General features: G+C 35.1%; 1 protein-coding gene and 1 long non-coding RNA gene across 2 annotated transcripts in view; one reads left to right on the top strand and one right to left on the bottom strand.

Moving 5' to 3' along the window:
• aff2 (ALF transcription elongation factor 2) overlaps window positions 1–20,498 on the bottom strand; it is a 408,692-nt gene that overhangs the window by 12,887 nt on the left and 375,307 nt on the right. Inside the window, exons 14-20 of the mRNA XM_087281430.1 lie at window positions 18,946–19,082; window positions 18,715–18,778; window positions 14,675–14,811; window positions 14,430–14,501; window positions 9,887–9,980; window positions 4,063–4,112; window positions 1,320–1,537 (exon numbers count right to left, since the gene is read on the bottom strand). Of these exons, the coding sequence (XP_087137556.1) occupies window positions 1,320–1,537; window positions 4,063–4,112; window positions 9,887–9,980; window positions 14,430–14,501; window positions 14,675–14,811; window positions 18,715–18,778; window positions 18,946–19,082 (772 nt within the window). The remainder of the gene's footprint in view (window positions 1–1,319; window positions 1,538–4,062; window positions 4,113–9,886; window positions 9,981–14,429; window positions 14,502–14,674; window positions 14,812–18,714; window positions 18,779–18,945; window positions 19,083–20,498) is intronic.
• LOC141377506 (uncharacterized) lies at window positions 4,679–9,366 on the top strand. The gene is made up of 6 exons (XR_015507440.1): window positions 4,679–6,144; window positions 6,465–6,571; window positions 8,039–8,162; window positions 8,338–8,423; window positions 8,679–8,721; window positions 8,819–9,366. It is a non-coding gene; the product is annotated as an uncharacterized LOC141377506 (long non-coding RNA).

Raw genomic sequence — 20,498 nt, 5'->3', positions numbered from 1 at the left:
ACATCTTGAGCTGATGATAACAACGTGTGCATGATTCTTGAAATGCTTCTGACACCCTTTCAGAAACAGACAAACGTAAGAGTAAAGCATGAAAAAACAAAGCAAAAGCTGGAAAAAACAAAGAGGAAAAGGATTCTTTCAGCATCCTAAAAGGTTGATCAAACTGCCATGTTTAACTTTTATCATCACCTTTTGTACTATTATAATAGGAAATGGAATGATGGAATTACCCTCTAAGAGAGGTCACATGTGCTGGTGAAGATTAAAGATAGAGATGGAGGTTTGCACTGACGGTAGGTTATATGTTGCATGTTGTTTTTGAACCCAAATAAGGTCTAAATGTATGCTGTGTGTAGCTTTTCTATAATTGGCTACATATAAAACACCATTTGTACCCTTTTGGCAGTGGAAACGAAAGCCTGATAAAGGTGACCTGTACCGACCCGTACCGTACCGCACTGTACTACTCAATGAAAACGGGCCATATGTTTTCATCTGTCCATACATTTACACAACACAATGCACTAACTCATGTCATCATCCCTGTATTCACTTGATTTTTGTGTTGTGTTACCATCACTTCCCATTAGTTTTTCACATGTTCTTTATTCTGTTGAAATACTATAGTTTGTGTGTTTATTTTAAGCTGTATGCTTCATGTCTAGTATGGTATGCAGTATGAATTTCCCAGCGTCTTCATTGTTTTTCATTCATTCTGCATCACATCTCTTCTTGATTTAAACTACATAGACACTGTGACATTATAGAGCTTGACACTGTGAGCATTTCACATGCATTTGTGGCTAAAAATAGATATGCGAGAACTGGAAAAATTGTAGGAGAACGAGCAAGCATAAGTCCCTGCAGGTCCTTATGAAGTTTTAAATTGTACAAAAATAGTTTGATTATGTCTACATTGCGTCTGTACTGCATTTCAATGATGCAACTTAAATATGAATACTCCCCATGTCTTAATTTGATTAATGATTATGACTACTATGGCTTTAAGCATATCTTAAGTGCTATTCAATCGTATGTTAAGAACTGTGGTTTTTTACACTTTATTTTGATTGTCCATTTGTTGACATCAAGTTACATATCATCTATATGCCAACTAATTATCATCAGATTATACTGTACTGTAGGTAGACTGTTGGGTTGGGATTAGGGTTAGTGTAAGTTGACATGTACTTGCAAAGTTTCTTATAGATATTTATATTTATTGCATGGCTATATTCCCATAAGAAAAAATAAAACAACCTACACCAGCTCTCTACTGTACAACAAAAGCTTGAAATGCAACTCAAAAATCATCCTACCTTGACTTTCCTGGGCCAGCTTGTCAGCGGTTTCCCAGTGTTCATAGCTGCGCAGGATGTTGTTGGTGATGTTGACATGACTGGCTGCCATGTGGTGTATGCGTTGGGGAATGGCCACACTTCCAGAGGCCGAGGAAGAACCCATGGCTCCTGCGCTGCTGCTGACCGAGCTGACAGGAGACGGGCTTAGGGACATGGGGGACGGGGTACCTGTGCTCCTGTTTTAAAAACACACCAGAATCTTAGAAATCCAGTCTGCTGTTCTCTTGAATTATTTTAAACAGGTATTAAACTTTACAAATGCACGCAAATTTTGTTACTTTCCATGTTATATTAAATAGTGTATTTTTGGTGGCTGTTGTTTAAAGTACTTATTCAAAAATCAGTTGAAACAACACAATTCTCAAGTTTTTTGGAACAACTTAATTGTTTTATGTTCAATCCACTTATGTTTGTGAAAGTAATGCCGTTATCTTAATTTTTTATTGGGACAACATGAAGGAATTCTAAGCATTTGTTTTTTTAAAGTGAAGATATCATTTAGTTCAGTTAAGATGTTAACTTTTTGGAACATATTGGTTTATCAATATTTGTGTAAATTATAACAAGGTACTTGTACTTCAGTATTTTAGTCATTAGTAGGCCCTCATGGAATCTGCTCATGCAAAAATTTGCAGATTTCTAAAGATTTTTAGCCCATCATCGAGTTTATATATTTACTTATGTTAATGTGTGTAAATTTATACTTAGTTTCTAATGTAATTTCAATAACATTATTATGTAATAATAAAAGTAATATTAAAATTTTCATAAGATTTATTTACAATACAGTTTGTAAAGTAATATTTTTTGTAGATATATTATTTTAGAGACATGCTTTGTTCACCAAATAGTGGATCTAATTGGATTTGCAATATAAACTATAAACAAAGTTTACACATTTTTTTTCACATTTTTACACATTTTATTACGTTTTATATTATGTTTTTAGTTCTTATACTCCCAAAATAATTCCACATAAATTTGCAGATTCAAAAAAAAAAAAATGTCAGTAGATTTTGTTTGATGTGAAATATACACTGTAAATAATGGGTTCTACATAATTCTATCATGTTGTCCCAACACAAATAAAGTTAATTTAATTGTTGTGGTATCACTTTATTTTGATGGTCCCTTTAATGCATTTTGTTGAATTTAAGTTACATTGCATCTACATGCCAACTAATTCTTATTAGATTCTAAGTAGATTATTAGGTTGGGGTTAGGGTTAGGATTAGTGTAAGACATCCAAAAGTTCTTTCAGTCAGTTAAATGTCTGTTAAAGGAGCAGTATCAGCAGATATTAAGCAAATAGTCTACTAATACTCAAACGAAAATTCAAAATAAAGTCTTACCATTGTTTTTACAAATTTAGATGGATCGATCATAAAACAATTGGGCTGTCACAAAAAAAAAAAAAAAAAAATTGTGTTGACTCAACTCATTTTAAATAAGAATATCGAACAATCAGGAAAAAAGCCTTTATTTACTGTTTTGCACCTTCATAATATTAAAAGTGGATTTTTAAAAGTGAATTTGTTAAAAAAAAAAAAACATTAACAGTTTTGTCACAATATTTTTTTAAAATAAACAGTTAATTTAGCAGGAATGTTTTTTTTTTTTTTTTTTTTAAAGATACTACACTGTAAAAAACGTAGGATTGCACATGATTCATTCATGTTGTCCCAACACAAATCCATTAAGTTAACATAACTTATTTCAGTCAATTGAGCATAAAGCAATTAAGTTTCCCTAAAAAATCTCCAGAATTGTGTAGTTTCAGCTTATTTTAAATGAATTAGAATTCACACAGCAAAAATCTTTTTTTTGAGTGAGACCTCTATGGCAAAATTCCACTTGTTTGTTATATATTTCCCCATCTCTTTTCCTGTTCAAAGCAGACCTAAAAGCAACATGACAGCTAAGTGCACTTCTGTTTCACAAGGGTAAAACCACCACACCACCTCCAATACAGTACAGTCTCTCAGTACATTATCAACAGTAACCTGCGGACACGGTCGTCCCTCCAGACAAACTATTCACACACATATTCATTGGTCTCTTTAGTGCGGCAACCACAAACAATCTGCTTCAGTGGCCTGTAATTCACTGATAAATGGAAACACACTCAAGCCTCGGCCGGTTAAATTATGCGTCCTGTCAACAGCCAGATCCGTTCATAGCAGGTTTCGGAGCTCCATTAAAATAAATAAACTCCCTCTGAGGGGCCAAAAGCAAGCCGGAAAAAAAAAAAAAAAGATTCATGAGGGTAAAAGGAAGAGGAGGAGGTTGAGGATGGATGGTGTTGATCACAGCTCCAGCAGGTACGACTGTCTCTTTATTGCTAATGCAGAGGCTGCAGGGTTTCGAGCCGCTGAGGCTAATTGCTTTTGACAGGCAGGTTGGCAGCCGAACAGTGGGTCTGGGCAGTGTCCGGCTAGAAGCCAGATCAGACACACGCACAAAGTCAAACACAGCACCTCCAGCCCCACTGCCATAGAGCGGACATGGAGGCGATGCTGCTCTTCCCAGAGTTCATCTCTTCATGCTCTTTCACTCATGACTGAGGCTTTATATCTCACACTATAGATTTTACATACTTGGCAGCGGAAAGGAGATTCAGGAGGGCGAGATTGAATCACTTTCTAAGCTGGCAGAAATATAAAAGGACAGAGAGAGGGAGAGTAAGAAATGAAGCACGTACTTTCCATTGGCTCCCCACGGTGAAGGTGCTTGCGAGCTCTTTGCAGAGTTCTGAGGGAACAAGAAAATATATGTTGAGGATATAGCAAGCAACACTGAAAAAAAAACAATTAATCGGATTTACTATTCTTTTTAAGGTAACTGGTTGCAAACAATTCATATGGGCTGAATTAAAAGAAACAAATGAAGTTAAACATTACTTAGTTTAATTTGTTTAAATGCAGCCAATATAAATTGTTTACAACCACTTACCTCACAAAAATGTAGTTCAAGAGTTCACACTTAGCTGATGATTGATTATAAATCATGTTTGGCATGCTGTCCCGGGAGAGAGCCCTGAGCTCATAAGATCCTTGAGGCCGGGGCTCCCTCCTGTTCGCAAGGCGAGAGGGGAGGTTGATCTCAGGTAGATCTCAAGAACTCCCCTGCTGTAGTAGCTAATGAACAGATAGTGATTGCTCTAAAGAGATAACTATTTACTAGGAGCATGTCTATGGTGACAGTTTGGATTGGTCAATTAACTTAAGTTGCATGTTTTTGAACGGTGAGAGTAAACCGGGGAACCCGGGGGAAACCCACGTGAGCACAGAGAGAACATGTAAACTCCGCACAGAAACGTTGGCTGGCTTGGTAAGGACTAGAACCAGTGAGGTTCTTAGTGTGAGGCAACAGTGCTAACCACTGGGCCACCGTGCCACCCATCTAGGAAAGGAGAAGGAGTAGGGGTAAAGGGGGGATTCTTCAAAACGAAGATAGCTGTTATATGGAACTTAGGGTATTTATAGTGGCTCAGGAATCATCTAATTGGTGAATCATAAATTGGATAATGCGAGACTGGCTACAAGCAATCATAAGCATGTAATCCTCTCAAAATTTGTTTATAAATAAACTTCACTAAATCCAGTGAATCCTTAATTTCAGTGAATGATTAATTGTTGATAATCCTTTAAATAGGTAGAGCTTATTATTAAATGTGTGTTTTTTTGAGGCATAGGTGAAAGCCCGTATTGGTTTTCTTAACGGGAACAAATCTTCTTTTACGCACTCTTTGCGTAAAAAAAAAAGCATTTGCTCAAATTAACAGTATTAACAATTTTAGATTATGGGGATTTAATTTACAGATCAGCTTCAAAAACTCTCCTTTACAAACTAGATGTTATTTACCATGCAGCAATTTGTTTTGTTACTGGTGCGCCATTTAATACTCATCAAATCAACTGTATTTTTATTGAATTGGCCTTCTCTTCAATCACATCAACAAATTATATGGTTTCTGTTCCTTTTCAAAACTCTTATTGGGAAAACCACTATATTTAGTCACTTGTTAACATTCAGAAAACATGTTGAAATCTGTGCTTTAGTAGTTTTATTAACCTTTGCATATTTAAAGTTTGCACTTCATTTGACTATTTTCTGTTCTAGCTGCTGATGCTTTGAATCATCTGCAGCACACCATAAAGTACAACAGCTTTTATTCCACTATCATCCTCTCAAAATTCAACCCAGTTAATAGTGCAAGATCAATGCTTGTTTTAGTTTTTTTTTCTTGGTTTATGTTATTTTCTGCATTTGTGAAATTGTTATTGTATTGTGTCCCTGCTGCTTTGTATCTGCTTTTTATGTTGCCTCTGGTCCAGGTGTGTTATTTACTACTTACTTACTTAATTACTTACCCCCAGGGCCATTTATATCAAAGTTACACACATACATGTACAGTACACTACGGTCAATTTAGCTTACTCAATTCACCTATAGCATGTCTTCGGACTTTTTTTTGGGGGGAAAACCCACATGAACACAGGGAGGACATGGAAACTTCACATAGAAAAGCCACACAGCAAATTCATCTGAGTTAAATTCTCGGTGTTGAAGCATTTCAGAGTAAAGTGTTGACGTTAAAGAGTTAAGATTTTGATAAATGAATATAATAAGAGTTAGAATTGATTTTATTCAGTGCGAAATCAAGGAGTTATCTTTTCAACACTTGGTGGTGTTATTTCCAACATCCGGGAATTCATGCAGCCCCAGTCACTGAAGAATTTTCCAGACGCCATTTTCCATCTGAGGTTTAGAACAGCAACTGGTGAGTCAAACTACCTAAATGTTGGTATTTTACTGACTTTCTTTAAGGAAATACAGTTGTAAACATATTGTTAAGTTAATAACTTTAGAATGGAGTGACAATTTTAATCTTCTGCGGTTTATTCATGGTCGTTTGTGTATCTAGCTTAACTGCATTACTATTCACTTCTTTTCAAGAATGTTTTTATATATGCTCACGCATACATAGTGCATAAAAACATCAAATGTACATGTTCAACACATTTCTGTCACGCTTAATGCCATTTTGTGCGTTGTTACCCATCTGTAAAATAAAATCGACACTTCTCCTTTAATTCGAAGCAAACTAGGGAGGGAATCCCCGGAGCAGCCTAGCCTACTCTGCCCGGATGCTAACGGCAACACAGGACGGTTTCCATAAGCTCTGGAGAGTTTCTAAAACATATCTGGTGAGTAAATGAACATGCTTACTTGTAAAAGGCTTCCTGACTAAAACATATGATTGTTTGTTATTCGTGTACGTTAATTTGGTTATTTTAAACACCGCGTCCCTTTTAAACTGGTTCATTCGTGGCCGTCCCGTTAGTTCATAAGCTGCGTCCCAAATGGAACACTATACACTATGCACTCATGCACTATGTACTTATGCACTTACACACTCAACAGGATAGTATATGTATGTAGTGGTGTCCCAAATGGCACACTAATGTGTTTTTTACTAAGCGGAAATTCAAACCGTTTCCCTGATGACGTTTGACTGTTGCCAAATCAGTGAAATAAACGACTGAATTATCAAGTAACACCTGCCGTGAGTGTTGCCGCATTTACCATCCGGAGGCGCTATAATCACTCTCGTAGGAGAATTTTGCTTTCACAATTCAAAATAAATAAAGTTATTCAACATGTGCGTCCGATCGCTCCGCCCCTTCCGCTACGTAAGCAAACCTGCGGTCGTTGAGTGCGTGAAGTGTCCATCATTACACACTTCATTTTAGCGGCTGAATGAGTGCATCATCCGGGTAATTAAAGTGCACTCATTATTTTGATAGTTTTCAATGTGAACACACTACTTACACTATTTATACTACAAAATGGCGTAAAATAGTGCATAAGTATGCGATTTGGGACGCAGCTATAGACTCGCGTGATAACGTACGCTTGAATTGTATTAAGCGTTGACAACCATTAAAGTCGGAATGTTAACATTAATGTCTTTAAATGACCGCGTTTGCACTTTCTCAGACATTTAACGTTACAGAAGTCTCCCGGAAGTTGTGGGACTAACGTTAACGTTATCCCGCAAATGCACAGAGACTCCCAGATGCCCAAGTAGATGCCCGCAAATGAATGATAATCTCCCGGAAATCGCGCGTCTCCCACCCGGTCATTAAACAGTTTGCACGCCCCTCTCCACCGCATCCCTCCCAGCTCTTCAGGTACGTCGCGCGCAACTCATCCCATTGCTCTTCAGGTTCTCATCTCTCCCGCTACCTCCCGCAAATCAACTCTGTATCCCCCGAAAATTACTTTTCATAACTCGGGGTGTCTGACGTTAGTAAGTTAGACTATTTCTGTAGTCAGGAACATCTTAGTCAAGCTTTTTCTCCCGCATGATATTGTGCTTAAAACTATAGGCTAAACTTAGCATGTACTGTACACAAAATTTTCCTTTTTATTAAAGACAATTTAGTGCGTTGTAAACAGCCACCTGTCTGTAAAATTAATCAACTGATTCATATTTGAGCAGCCTAATGATGATACAAGTTTGATTTGTAGATTTATTATCAATAATCAACATCTGAATCAAAAGATATCTGAAAAAGTGTAAGGCATACTTTGTGATGTTCATCTCTCTTTTTTTATCTGAAGGTTATGCATATGTGTTAGATACTAATTTTTTGTTGTTTTTTTAACAGCCACAGTTCTCTATACAATAACACAAGACCCTGTGACGGTGGCTGATTAGAGACGGATGGTGTATTTCCAGAGTTGGTGAAATGACCAAGCACACCTTCTTGGTCATATGTGGTGATAATGAAGGTATGTTTGATAAAGTTCTGTATTTGTTTCACATAAGCTGAGAGGGTATTAGAGCATTAGAGAATAACAAATGACATGAAGGTGATAAGTTTTGTATTGTGGGTGAACTGTTACTTAAATAATGTTTTGCTCTTTACTTTGCACTTTTCCTCTTCTGCTTATCCTAATATTTTAGATTATATTTGGACCTGAAACATCTGCTAGACTCCAGTAAAGGTGGCATCAATACTGGACCTGAAAGGGCCTAACAAGTTGAATCTGGTAAAGAAACATGCACGCGCGCACGCACGCACGCACGCACGTACACGCTTACAGAAAACTGTTGTTTATGAAGTTTATGAATATGTTTTACACTGTGGCCAATATTTTGGGGAAGTCAGCATCACTAAATGATATAAAAGATTTTAAGCTCCTCTAAATTTTGCTCCAAGTGTTGTGTTAAATTCAGCATTCTGGACAGACAGCTGCCTGTTCATGTGTTTTTTCTACTTTTCCATATCCTGTCACCTCAACCAGCTGGGAGAGTCAAGTTGTGGATCATCATGAAGATTTTCAAAAGGTGAGTTTAGATTTCTTGAATGTTTTATTTACTTTAAATGTTCTTTTAAATATATCATAGAATTTGATTGCAATTTGTTTTCAAACATTTTTCTTAGTCATGCTGGAGTCTTGAAGAGTTCTTAGATGAGCATCACCCTACAGTATATCCGTGCATCAGGAACCACCAGACGAGCGATCAGCAGCTACTACATCGTCATGGATAAAAAGGTCATCCTGTGGCTGGGAAGCACTTCATTCACAGGACATGCTTGATGAGATTTCCTAGCTCCAGTTTGTTTTCACACAAGTTTACAGCATTTATACCTTCATTTAAACTGCTGTGTTTGATATGGAGGACCAAGGAAACACCCGAAGTGAAAGATTTGCACGCCAAGTTGTTTAAAATGTCATTTCACAAGAAAACTATGAGTTCAGAAGAAAACTATGAGTGACGCTATATTGAACTTTCAAATTGCTCTGATAACACATCAAGTTTGGACCAAAGGACTGAAACAGCCTTTTTGAGCACTGGTCATACATATGTTGTTGATACTGTCTGTACTAATAAAACATTTAAAGCATATTTGACATTGTTGCATTTTAAAAACTGAATGAATTGTTGAAGTGGTGAATGTTTTCAAATAAAATGTTTTTTATTTTATAATTTACAGTCTATTTGACCTTTTTACCATATTTACACTCAAGAGAGTTGAATAAAATAAATATATTACACCAGGCGGTGTTAAATATAGTTACATTTTTTAACTCTGCCCAGAGTTAAAATTAACCCTTACTTCGGTGTCAATGTGCCAACCCTTTTGAAAGTGTTGATTTAACTTTGTTTTGAGTGGACCCCATGAGACACTTTCAAAGTGTTGAAATTAACACCCATAGAGTTGTTTTGGGTTCCCATATTTTGCTGTGCAATTGACCCAGCGAACTTCTTGCTGTGCGGCAACAGCTCTACCCATTGCGCCACAATGATGCACAGTATATTTACTAACATGAACTAATTATGCACAAGCTAACAAGCTAAGAAATGTAATAATGCTTTTAATCCTAATTGGTTAACATTTAATGTCTGAAATAATAATATGAAATATTATAAGGAGATCATGCCATTCATACAAATATGAAGTTAATTTGAAGATCTATTTCACATTTTCAGTAAACAAAAGTCTTACCTTGAAATACTCCATTAGTGAGCGGGAATACTTCATCGCATGATCTTTCTTTAGCTTGAACATTCGCAAGTACAAAAGTGACAAACAACGATTGCTGAAAAAGAGAAAATACACATTATTAAGATCAGGCATAATGTATTGAAGGGCATTTGTGTGTTTATGTATATATAGATAATGCAGATGACTCTTTTATGTCTCAGCTATTGATTTTTATTATTTTTTGTTACAGTAGGTGACACTTTAAAATGAGCAATACTAGCGCGCCTTGTACTGCCACCAGAGAGGTGGAGTAAGAACGTGTTTTTAGGTAAAAAAAACAAGGGAGCACAAAGGGACGGGATGCAAAATGTAAGGAATAGCCTACAGTAGCGCTAAATACTCTGCTACTTGTAAATGAAGATAAACAATGAAACAAAGCTTTATTGTTTCTTCATTAATCATTAAAAACTTGTTAACAAGCTTTATTATCATTGTAAACTTGTTAAGTGCAATGAGGATTCATTTTGGAAAGTAGAATTAAATAAATAAAAGACAACTAAAATGAAAGTAAAAACATCCACAAATAAGTATATATATATATATATATATATATATATATATATATATATATATATATATATATATATATATATATATAAATATATATATAAAGCAGTGTTTTAGCCTAAATATAGAAAGTTGTACAGTGTTTGTTATTTTAAAGTGATAGGAATACGACAGTCAATAAATATTTTTACTTATGTTTTCATTTACAGTTTTAATTTACATTTTCATTGTTGATTATATCTCATTTAATGTCTCAATTATTGTATCTAAATAATAAATGAATAATTATATAGGCCTAATTATTTATTTAAAGACATTACCAGCAAAACATTGAGAAACGGTCTTGCATTATTTTTATATAGGCCTATTATAATTTAAAAGAAAATTGCAAAGTGGGCTATATTATTTTAATTCTAGCCTATATTATTTAAATTAATTTCTTCTGTGTCTGTCACTTGCAGTTCGATTCATGCGCACTGAGTGAGATGGATGAAGCCTACACTAAATCAATTCAGAAACTTTTCACTAAGCTGTTATTTAATTATTTACTTATTTTTAATTATGTTTACTTTTACTCCATGATCATCTGTACATATGGCATAACATTATGACTACAGTAACATCAGCATCACCTTTAAGCTAGAGTACTTGTTGACCTAGAAAATAATATATCTGAATTAAAATGTGAGTTATAATGAAAACAAAACAATAGATATGATATCAATCAACATCAAACAATGTAAATGAATATTCAATTTTCATTAAATAAAACAAACAGGCAATAAAAAAATCCAGACAGAACTAAAGAAAAACAAAACTGAGCAGAAAAAAGTAAACAACATAAAGCAAAAAGGAACAGAGCAGAAAAGGAACAGAGCAGAAAACAGACCAAAACAAAACCAAGAACCAGACAAAACATGACAAGAAAGAAAACAGAATAAAAAAAAGTTCAGGAAGACATTGCTAGAATTTAAATTGCACCCCTGGAAACAATGTGAAAAGTATGTTAAGTTTATTTCTTATCATTCAAAAAGTTGAAAACTCTCTTTAGCAATGAATTTGAAACTATCTTGTTGTCAACAACAAGAACGACAACTGCATTCCCATAAGCATCAGTGTGCAGTGAGGAAAAAGCAGCCAGTATCATGGGGAGTCTGACCTTTCAACAGTGTGCCTGCGAGACACCAGATGCTTGGGACATATGCACAGCCCCATGAAACCAAAACTAGCTTTCTCACATTTCTGACTCATCCAGACTATACTGAAGTCACATTAATATCTAAACAAGGTGCCTGTCGCTTCTAAAGCAGGTCAGGGGCTTTTATACCATATTTTCTATGTGCGTTTACTGCGTATCAAAATCACAGGTCAAAATCTACAGGTTATATTGGCCTAATATCTGCAAGCCAGAAAGTAAACATGCTTTTACAGCTCTCTTGAATGCATATAATATCACCCGAACTGTATTATGTCCTCGACCCAGGTTTATAAATCATAAACGCAGCAGCCTCTGAAAATCCCTTTCGGCTGTTAGACGGCTTTCATTAACAAGCCTGAGAGACTGGCAGCTGAATTTCCAATCTGCACTGATGACTGTCATCCCGCTATAAGCGCAAAACTAACCTTGACATTCAAAATAAACAAGCCGGTGCGGCGTGACAGGCAGGCAGAGCTTTTATCAGGCCGAGAATATGTTTCCGCCGTCACCATGTGGAAATCTTTCATTATCCTCTAATAGCTTAATGAAATACAGGAATAATGATCCACTCTAAGCTGATTAAGCGCTTTAGCAGTGTTTTAAAGCTTCCTTCCAGATACGGATGATTGTCGTGGAGCGATGGCTGAGAGGAGATTTAACTGGCTGCTAGAGCAAAGCGCTGGATTTAGCTTCTGACGGGACGCGGGAACGGCGTTGGTGTTATAATACCACCTCTGACGCCCTTAGAAGGCCCTAATGCGTATGTGTAACTTCAAAACTCAAAGCTCAGTAGGTTTATTGGTGCTTTTCACATTCTAGCTCACATGCACTTGAAATCAAATGGTTTTTAGAAGGAATAATTTGATGTTGCTAGGCTGTTGATGTTTGTCATGTGTACATCTGGGTTAGTGTCAAAGAAATACTCATGAAGAGCTCATCTAGGGGGCTATCACACAGAAAAATGATTTGTAATGCTTCACAGGGAAAAACAAAGAGTTTGAGAATGAGGTGTCTTTATAGTCCTAGTATTCATCATGAGCTTCCAGCTATGTGTGTGTAATCAGAAATTGGTTCCTCCCTTTGAATGAAAGTTTAAGCATTTGATTTGTCATTTAATTATTACAGGATTTTACTGAGTTGATTATGAAAATTAAATATCAAATACATCTGATTTCTCATTTGAGAATGCATTTTGATTTATTATTTGATCACTTAAGCTTTTGATTTATCATTTGGGCAGTTGTTTTGAAAGTTTGAAACAATTCCCTGCCCCCTGACAACCAGAACAGCTGTGAGAAAATTTGACTTCAAGTCAACTGAACAATATCTCGCTACAACACTCAGGTAAAATGATATAAAGCATGGGTTTTGCTTTAGCCCCACTATATTTCTATGCAGTCCCCCGAAGTTTGGCGTTTAGCTCATGAACTCTACCTTACTAAATTATTAGGTGCAGTGCAATACAAAATACACATTTGGTGTGATCAAGGCCCTAATAAGCATTGACTGTAATCTGACTGATCACAATCTGTATTTTCTTGGACAATTGGGGATAATCCATAAATCTTTTTAATTTAAAAATAAACAAATAAAAAAAAAGGACCCTAGACCTCATTTGCTTGGAAATACACAGGTGTTGCTAACAATTTCATCACTAAACTCATTACTTCATTCATTTTCTTTTCGGCGAAGTCCCTTTATTAATCCAGGGTCGCCTCAGTAAATTGAACCACCAACTTGTCCAGCATATGTTTTATGCAGCAGATGCCTTTCCAGTTACAACCCATCACTGGGAAACATCCACACACGTTCATTCACACACATACACTACGGACAATCACTGAACTCATTATTTAGAAATTTTCCTGATACTTTGAATGATTCTGTCAACACAATTTACTGTACAGCATCTGCTTTATTGTCTCTATATCACAAATTCCTATCAAAAATTGTGTTCTTCACTTACTGTATGATGGCTGAGGTAGAATAAAGGATCTGGCCACTGATGTGAGAGAAGTTTGGCAAATTTTCAGGAATTTCAACTATTCATCTAACATCTTACTTGTGATTTAGTTCTAAATAATTTTTAAGGGAAAGGTCTACATTGTGATATGTTAGCTAAAAAGGAAAGACATTTTTGAGTTTACATCTCACAATTCTGTTCTTGTCTGAGAAAAGAGATGGAACCTTTTTTAAAGTTGTAGTTGTTTTACCTAGTTTCTAAGTTAACTGATGTAACCTGTGTAACCATGGAGGCAATCTGTCTTGAAAGTATGTTGATAATGTTCAATTTTAAAAACCTGGCAAGTTTTGTGAAATCAAGCAAGTACAGTAGGTTTATCTGCAAAGTGCTCTCTGCAGAGACCTTGTAAATAATAATAATAAATAAATATCCACACAAGCTGGTAAAATGTTCAATTTTCATTCTGTTTTAAAAAACTTCAAGCCAGCCAATCAGATCTTGAAAAAGCTTTTCTTTTTGACCATGTAACTTGATGTCTCTTGTGCTCACAAGAAGCATTTTTTTGATCAAAATACAAAGTAAATTTGTGAAAATGTTTGAAAAAGCATCAGATGACCCTTCAGAAAGAATTTCACTTTGATATCTGCTGCTCAAGAAACATTTTTTGTCAGTACTGAAAACAGTTACGTAGCTTTATATCTTTTTTTGTGAACTGTGATACAATTTGCTTTTCAAGATTGTTTGGTAAATAGGACGTTTAAAAGAACAGCATTTTTGTCAGTTTAATGTGTCTTCAAATCATGAGCACAACATATTTACCACAACTTATAACTTACCACAATACAGCAAGCTTCTTCTCAGCTATTGTTGCGGAATGACTGGTGAAGTTCTTTAATCTCATTGCATACCTTAAATAAGAAGAGTACATGATTTAAACAAACTTAATGCATTCTCACAGAACTGTGACAGCGTATTTCAATCGAAGCTGAGCAGCATCATTTACTTTCATGGCTTCTGATGTCAATAAAACAAGCACCGCTACAACAGTAAGTAATGACAATCATCTGAAGGGGCCACTGACCTGATGAGCTCTACGGTTTCAGAGTACATAGTGTACGGTGACTTAGCCTCTAACGGGTCTCGTTCCATGGCATTGCCACACTCGATGAAGGAAAGCGCCCCATCGGCATAATTCACAGCTTTGCCGAATTTGTCCATCTGTGAAGCAAAGGATGAGAGAATTACAAAAATAAAAAAAGAGTCACAGGTGATTTTTTTAAAGCTCTTAAAGGGATAGTTAAAATGAAAATTCTGTCAATGTTTACTCAACCTTGACTTGTTCTATACATTTTTGAGTTTCTCAGGTTGAACACAAGAGAAGATATTTTGAAAAATGTTGAACCATGAATGTTTTAACCGTTGACTTCCACTGTATTTGTTTTTTTTTATTATTATTTTTCATGGAAGTCAATGATTACAAGTTTTCAGCGTTCTCCAAAATATCTTCTTTTGAGTTCAACAGAAGAGAGAAACTCATTAAAGGCTTAAAATAATTAAAGGGTAAGCAAATAATCACAGAATTTAATTTTTTGAATGAAGTATTCATTCAAAGTCATATGTAATAATAAACAAATAAACAAATAACATCAGAGGATGAAGTAAAGCCATTAGGTTGAGGTAATTCTCAAACCAAGCAACAAGAGTCAAAGAATCTATACAAGAGTCAGATTTACAACCTCCCGACAGGCACATATTTCCAACTTCACGACAACTTTACGAATCAGAAAGGTTTATTTGGTGTAGTAAAGCGGTGTGAAGTGTTTTTCTGGACATTTAGGGATTATGTTTTTCATGGTGACTTATCGGCATGTCCTTATAAAGGCTAACTTTAACTCTCACGTCTTGTTTCTCAAACACAAACTGATCAATAGCGCTAAACAACATTACGCCTGCCTCCAGAAGCCCAACTCCGCATACGAGCACAAACAATAAGAGCATATCTCATCTCCATAGGAGCGTAAAATAGATTTACTGACCACTTGCCTCCGCTGGCACCTCAGGAGCCGAGTCCATTCGTTTTCAAGTGAGCCCTTCAATACGGACACCCGGGATTCATTACACGCCTGCCACGGCGCTCCTGTAACGCTGGCAATCAATTCCCTTTACTTTGTATTCATGCCTAGGCCTATACATCGTCATAGCGCTTTATGACAGAGAGGATGTAACTCGCGATAATGGACAATGTCTTCAGAGATAATTGGCTGAATCCAATTATTAGCGGGTCTGGGGGTCTGTTTTGTAAATCTCTAACAAAGCTCCTGCTTTATGGATGCTAAGGGCAGACACAAGGGCTCTCGCTTGCCTAGATTGGAAAGTCTTCAATTATAAAAGGTCTGCAGAGAGAGCTTTTTCTCAGCTTGCTAATGGCCCTCTGTAGCCGAAGGGTTATGTGTCCGTGTAGTTAAGAGCATTGTGACAGTTATTTTTCATCTACTTTCGCTGAGTGCTAACTTCCCATCGGAAAGAAAGATCGCTAAAGAAGACGCTAATATCTCTGGTGCTCCTCGGCTGCGGTGAGGGTAGATGAGAACTAAATGGAGTCTTTGGCATTGCAGATTTTTCAGCCGCAGTAAAAGATGTCATCATTTCATCTGTGACTGCTCTAGTGTTTTGAAAAGAGGACTCAATAGTGTTACAGACAGTGTTCAGGTGATATCAAACTTTAGAACTACTGATCAATGAAGTGTCTGTATTTTATGTCTAGCCATCAATTTTTATATTTATAATGGCTTGTGGAGATTGCGATTTTATCCAACAAATTGTTTACAGCTGAACAAAGCTAAAATAATCATTTGAATGTGCGATTTTATTCATATGAAAATGTACAATTTTTAAAAGAAGATGTGCCCTCAAACTTCATCCCTGAACCTTAGCGTAATTATGGTGAGCAAATCACACTAAAATATACGAATCTGATCATACTACACTATGATGAATTAGCTACTAAATCACAAATTGCTGTGAGATTGCACTGGAAAATAAGATTATTATTTTTAATATTACCAATAATTACTACTGAATAAATGTATTACTTCTACTAATTTGTATTATTAAATTACTACATTACTGTACATTTTTACATTTCCATAATAGTTCTACATTTCCCACAACCATAAAAAAAGCAATATACAGGTTAGAAAAAACACAATTCACAAAAATTTGAACTGTCAGATACAAATGTTAGTCACACAGTTTCTGCTTAAAACTAGATTCACATCACAAAAAAAAAAAAAAAAAAAAAAAACTACTGAAATACCAGGGCTGGGGCAATAAAAAAGATCAATTGTGGTCAATGGATTAATTCTTAGATCAAGATTAGAGCAATGCATTACGATTCTCTCTGGAATCGATTCTGAGCTTGGTTTTAAACAGCAGATGGTGCTCTAGATATTTTTCATTTCTATTGGCTCTATTTGAATGATCTAAGCACAAGGTCTAAAGTGTATGGCGCAAATGCACTAAAGACGTGTTTGTATCCACTTTTGCTATTTTAAAGATGGACAATTGTGGTCTGCGCTCGGGCACATGGTCTAACAAGGTTGTGCTTATTCTCTTAATGAGCTATTTGTGTGTTTTGAGCATTACGTGTATTAAATCAATAGAAACTAATCTGTCATTCCCTTTAAGTCAGTTTTTAGCCAGTAGCGTCGTGCCATGATGCATTTGCAATTTACACGGCGGACTTTGTAAGTGTAAAAACAGAACGCTTCACTAGCGAGAAAACAGTTAAACAGATCATTTGCACTAGAATAAAGAACAAGCCTCCTCCATTCAGCCTCTTTTCTTTCTCTTTACTTTACGTTTACTCTTTACTCCTTAATTTTCGTGGAGTAGGGAAACGGTCACTCCACTGAAGACCTCCATTAGCCTGCCTATTTAATTTCAAAATTCTGTTTCAAAACTATTTCTAAATTCAGTTCTAATTTCCAGCAAACAAGTAAATGAACAATAATAACAAAGTGTTATACCCAAACACGTCCTATTCTTATGCCCCATATGGTGATGCATAGGTCTTTAAAACCAGACAAGTGGACAAATCTAAACTTGTTTTCATTAAGAAAAATGTAAAATAATATATATACATTTAAAATAAACTAACAAATATAAATATGCATATAATAAATACTACTACTACTACTAATAACATTATACAACTGCAAATTGTCATGAATAAACTGAAAAAAGCCCTCTGTAACATTTTAAGGTTCTGTAACATTTTAATCCTTTATTTTTTATATATTTGTGTATTGCTGTATACCTGTGTGAATTAAGCAATGTGTACGCGTGTTTTGGACACACATAGGTGCATAACTAATGTGCTCTTTAAATGACAAAAACTCTGCTTTACTGACTTTAGACCAGCATTTGGTTGGTTAATGGCGTCTGGTTGTCTATTTCAGTTGCCTCAAAATAGCAACAACCACATAGTGGATTTGCTATTTAAACAATTTGGAACAAAAAAAAGGAAAATTATGGTTGCACTGGTCTGAAAATAGCAACAAATCCTGTCATACATGTCTCGTGCTGTATTTCACCAGGTGTATGATAGGGCCCATTATGTCTGAACACAAAGAAGAGTGCTTGTACTTTCGGTACTGTAAGTGGTCAGATATCCTTACAGCGCAGCTTTAATTCCACAAGATTATCATAAGCGCAACTCATCATGAACACTCTGCAAATCCCTTTTCATTGAAACAACATCTTTATTAATGATTGTTTTACTTTCAAGGGGTATGTGTAAGGAATAAGAGTGCCTAAATGTAAAAAAATAAATGAAAAATTACAGTGTCATCTAGTGTTAAAACTAAGGTCTGAGTTGATTACAAAAAAAAACACAGTGCATTCAGACAATTTCAAACTTGATGCAGAATCATTCGTCGATGCAGACTCACAATGCAAACACTTTTTGTCCAAGCCTAATTAAATATGATGATAATTAAAATGTTTTATTTTAAGAAACAATAAGTAATGCTTTTATTCAAGTTTTGGTTTTAGTTACAATCACATGTAAACATATAGCAAATATTGCATTGTGCACATCAACATATTAGCCAGACTTACCAAAGCATCAGCCTTGTGCTTCAACTTCTTGGCTTCTTGCATGTAGTAATCTGCACTGTGAACACTGTAAAGATAAGTGTGATTAAAGTATGTTTGATTTTTTTCCATATACATTTCACTGTGTGCATAAACATGAACCTGAAGTATGCAGAACTACAACACCTCTGATTCAATCAGTCTTAAGTACATCAGCCAGTTATTACTCTCAATAATCACATGGCTGTTACGTACGTGCTATTAAATGTGAGTTTAGGTCTCCGGGGCTCCATGTGCTCCATTGTCAGAGCTGAAGGGTTTGACCAGAGGTCTGCATCTGACTGACCATTGCCGTGAAAACCACCCGATGGCTTGCTGTGACTGTCTTCCTCCTGGAAAAGCAAGAGAACATTAAAATGATAATTAGCCTTTAAAAGCTTGAATAATACATTAAGGATCCATTCACTTTCCCCCTATTCTGCATCTACTCAGTGTTTTCATTTTTAGGGCCATTTAGCTGGATTGATTTTAGACGATCGCCACGTGGGAGCCATTCGCCTGTCTTTGGGGCTATTTTGAAACCTTTCCAAAAAGGTAATTAGTTTAGTGAAAATATAGGCAATGAGGTGAAGACATTCACATATCTTTGAATGTATCTAGGGCTGGGTATTGATTCAGTGAATATAGATTAGATTCAAATGCTATTGATATTTCTTAAAATGATTAGTGACATAAGTTACACAAACATTATTATTAATTATTATTACTATTATTATTATTATTATTATTATTATTATTATATAGTATAATTATCATGTCTGAAATACAAAAAATGTATTATGACTACTTATACCATGCATCTGAAATAGATAATTTATTCTGTAATTTAGTATATACAGTATCTTTGTAAACTATGTATTTAATTTACACATTCACCTTTTAATAGATTAAACAAGTTATACAGACATTGACTAATCTTTTAAACATATTCAGCCAAGAGCAGTGCATTTTTTTAACCTTTATTTTAAAAACAATTAATAAAACGTCATTTATCTGCTTGTTAAGCGTGACGTCACACAAAAAGAGGCAGACATTTATTGCGTATCAACAAAAGTAACACAATTATTATTATTATTATTATTATTATTATTATTAATATTATTATTATTATTATTATTATATAGTATCATTACTGTCTGGAATAGGAAAATTGTATTATGACTACTTAATCCATGCATCTGAAATAGAGAATTGATTCTGTAATTTAATTTATATCTGTACAATCATCCAATCATTTTCTTTTCAGCTAGTCTCTTTATTAATCTGGGGTAGCTACATCGGAAAGGACCACCCACTTATCCAGCACATGTTTTACGCAACAGATGCCCTTCCAGCTGCAACCCATCACTGGGAATAATGTACACGTATATATTTTAATAGATTACACAAGTTATACAGAAATTGATAAATCTATGAAACATATTCAGCCAAGAGCAGTGAATGTGTTTAACCTTGATTAGAGTTAGTTTTTGAACTTAAATGGTTTGTTGCACTTGTTTTCCTCAAATGGTTTAGGTTACCTTAACTTATTGGGTTTTACAGTGTACTTGTATCCATACACCTTTTTTTACAACATAAACTTTTTTTTAAATAAAATTATTTTTTTTAAGTTTTAAAAACTAAATCTATGCACTGAAAAAAAGGTTAAAAAAAGGTTTAAGACCTACAACATAATATTTTAGCAAATGTAAGACTTTTCAAGGCCTACAATTTTGATTTTAAGAATGAAGACATTTTAAGAAATTTTA

This window comes from Danio rerio, chromosome 14 (assembly GCF_052040795.2).
Source record: "Danio rerio strain M-AB ecotype USA chromosome 14, GRCz13ab, whole genome shotgun sequence".
NCBI lineage: Eukaryota > Metazoa > Chordata > Actinopteri > Cypriniformes > Danionidae > Danio > Danio rerio.
Note: the sequence above shows the minus strand (reverse complement) of the source record. Positions and strands in the feature narration are given on the sequence as shown.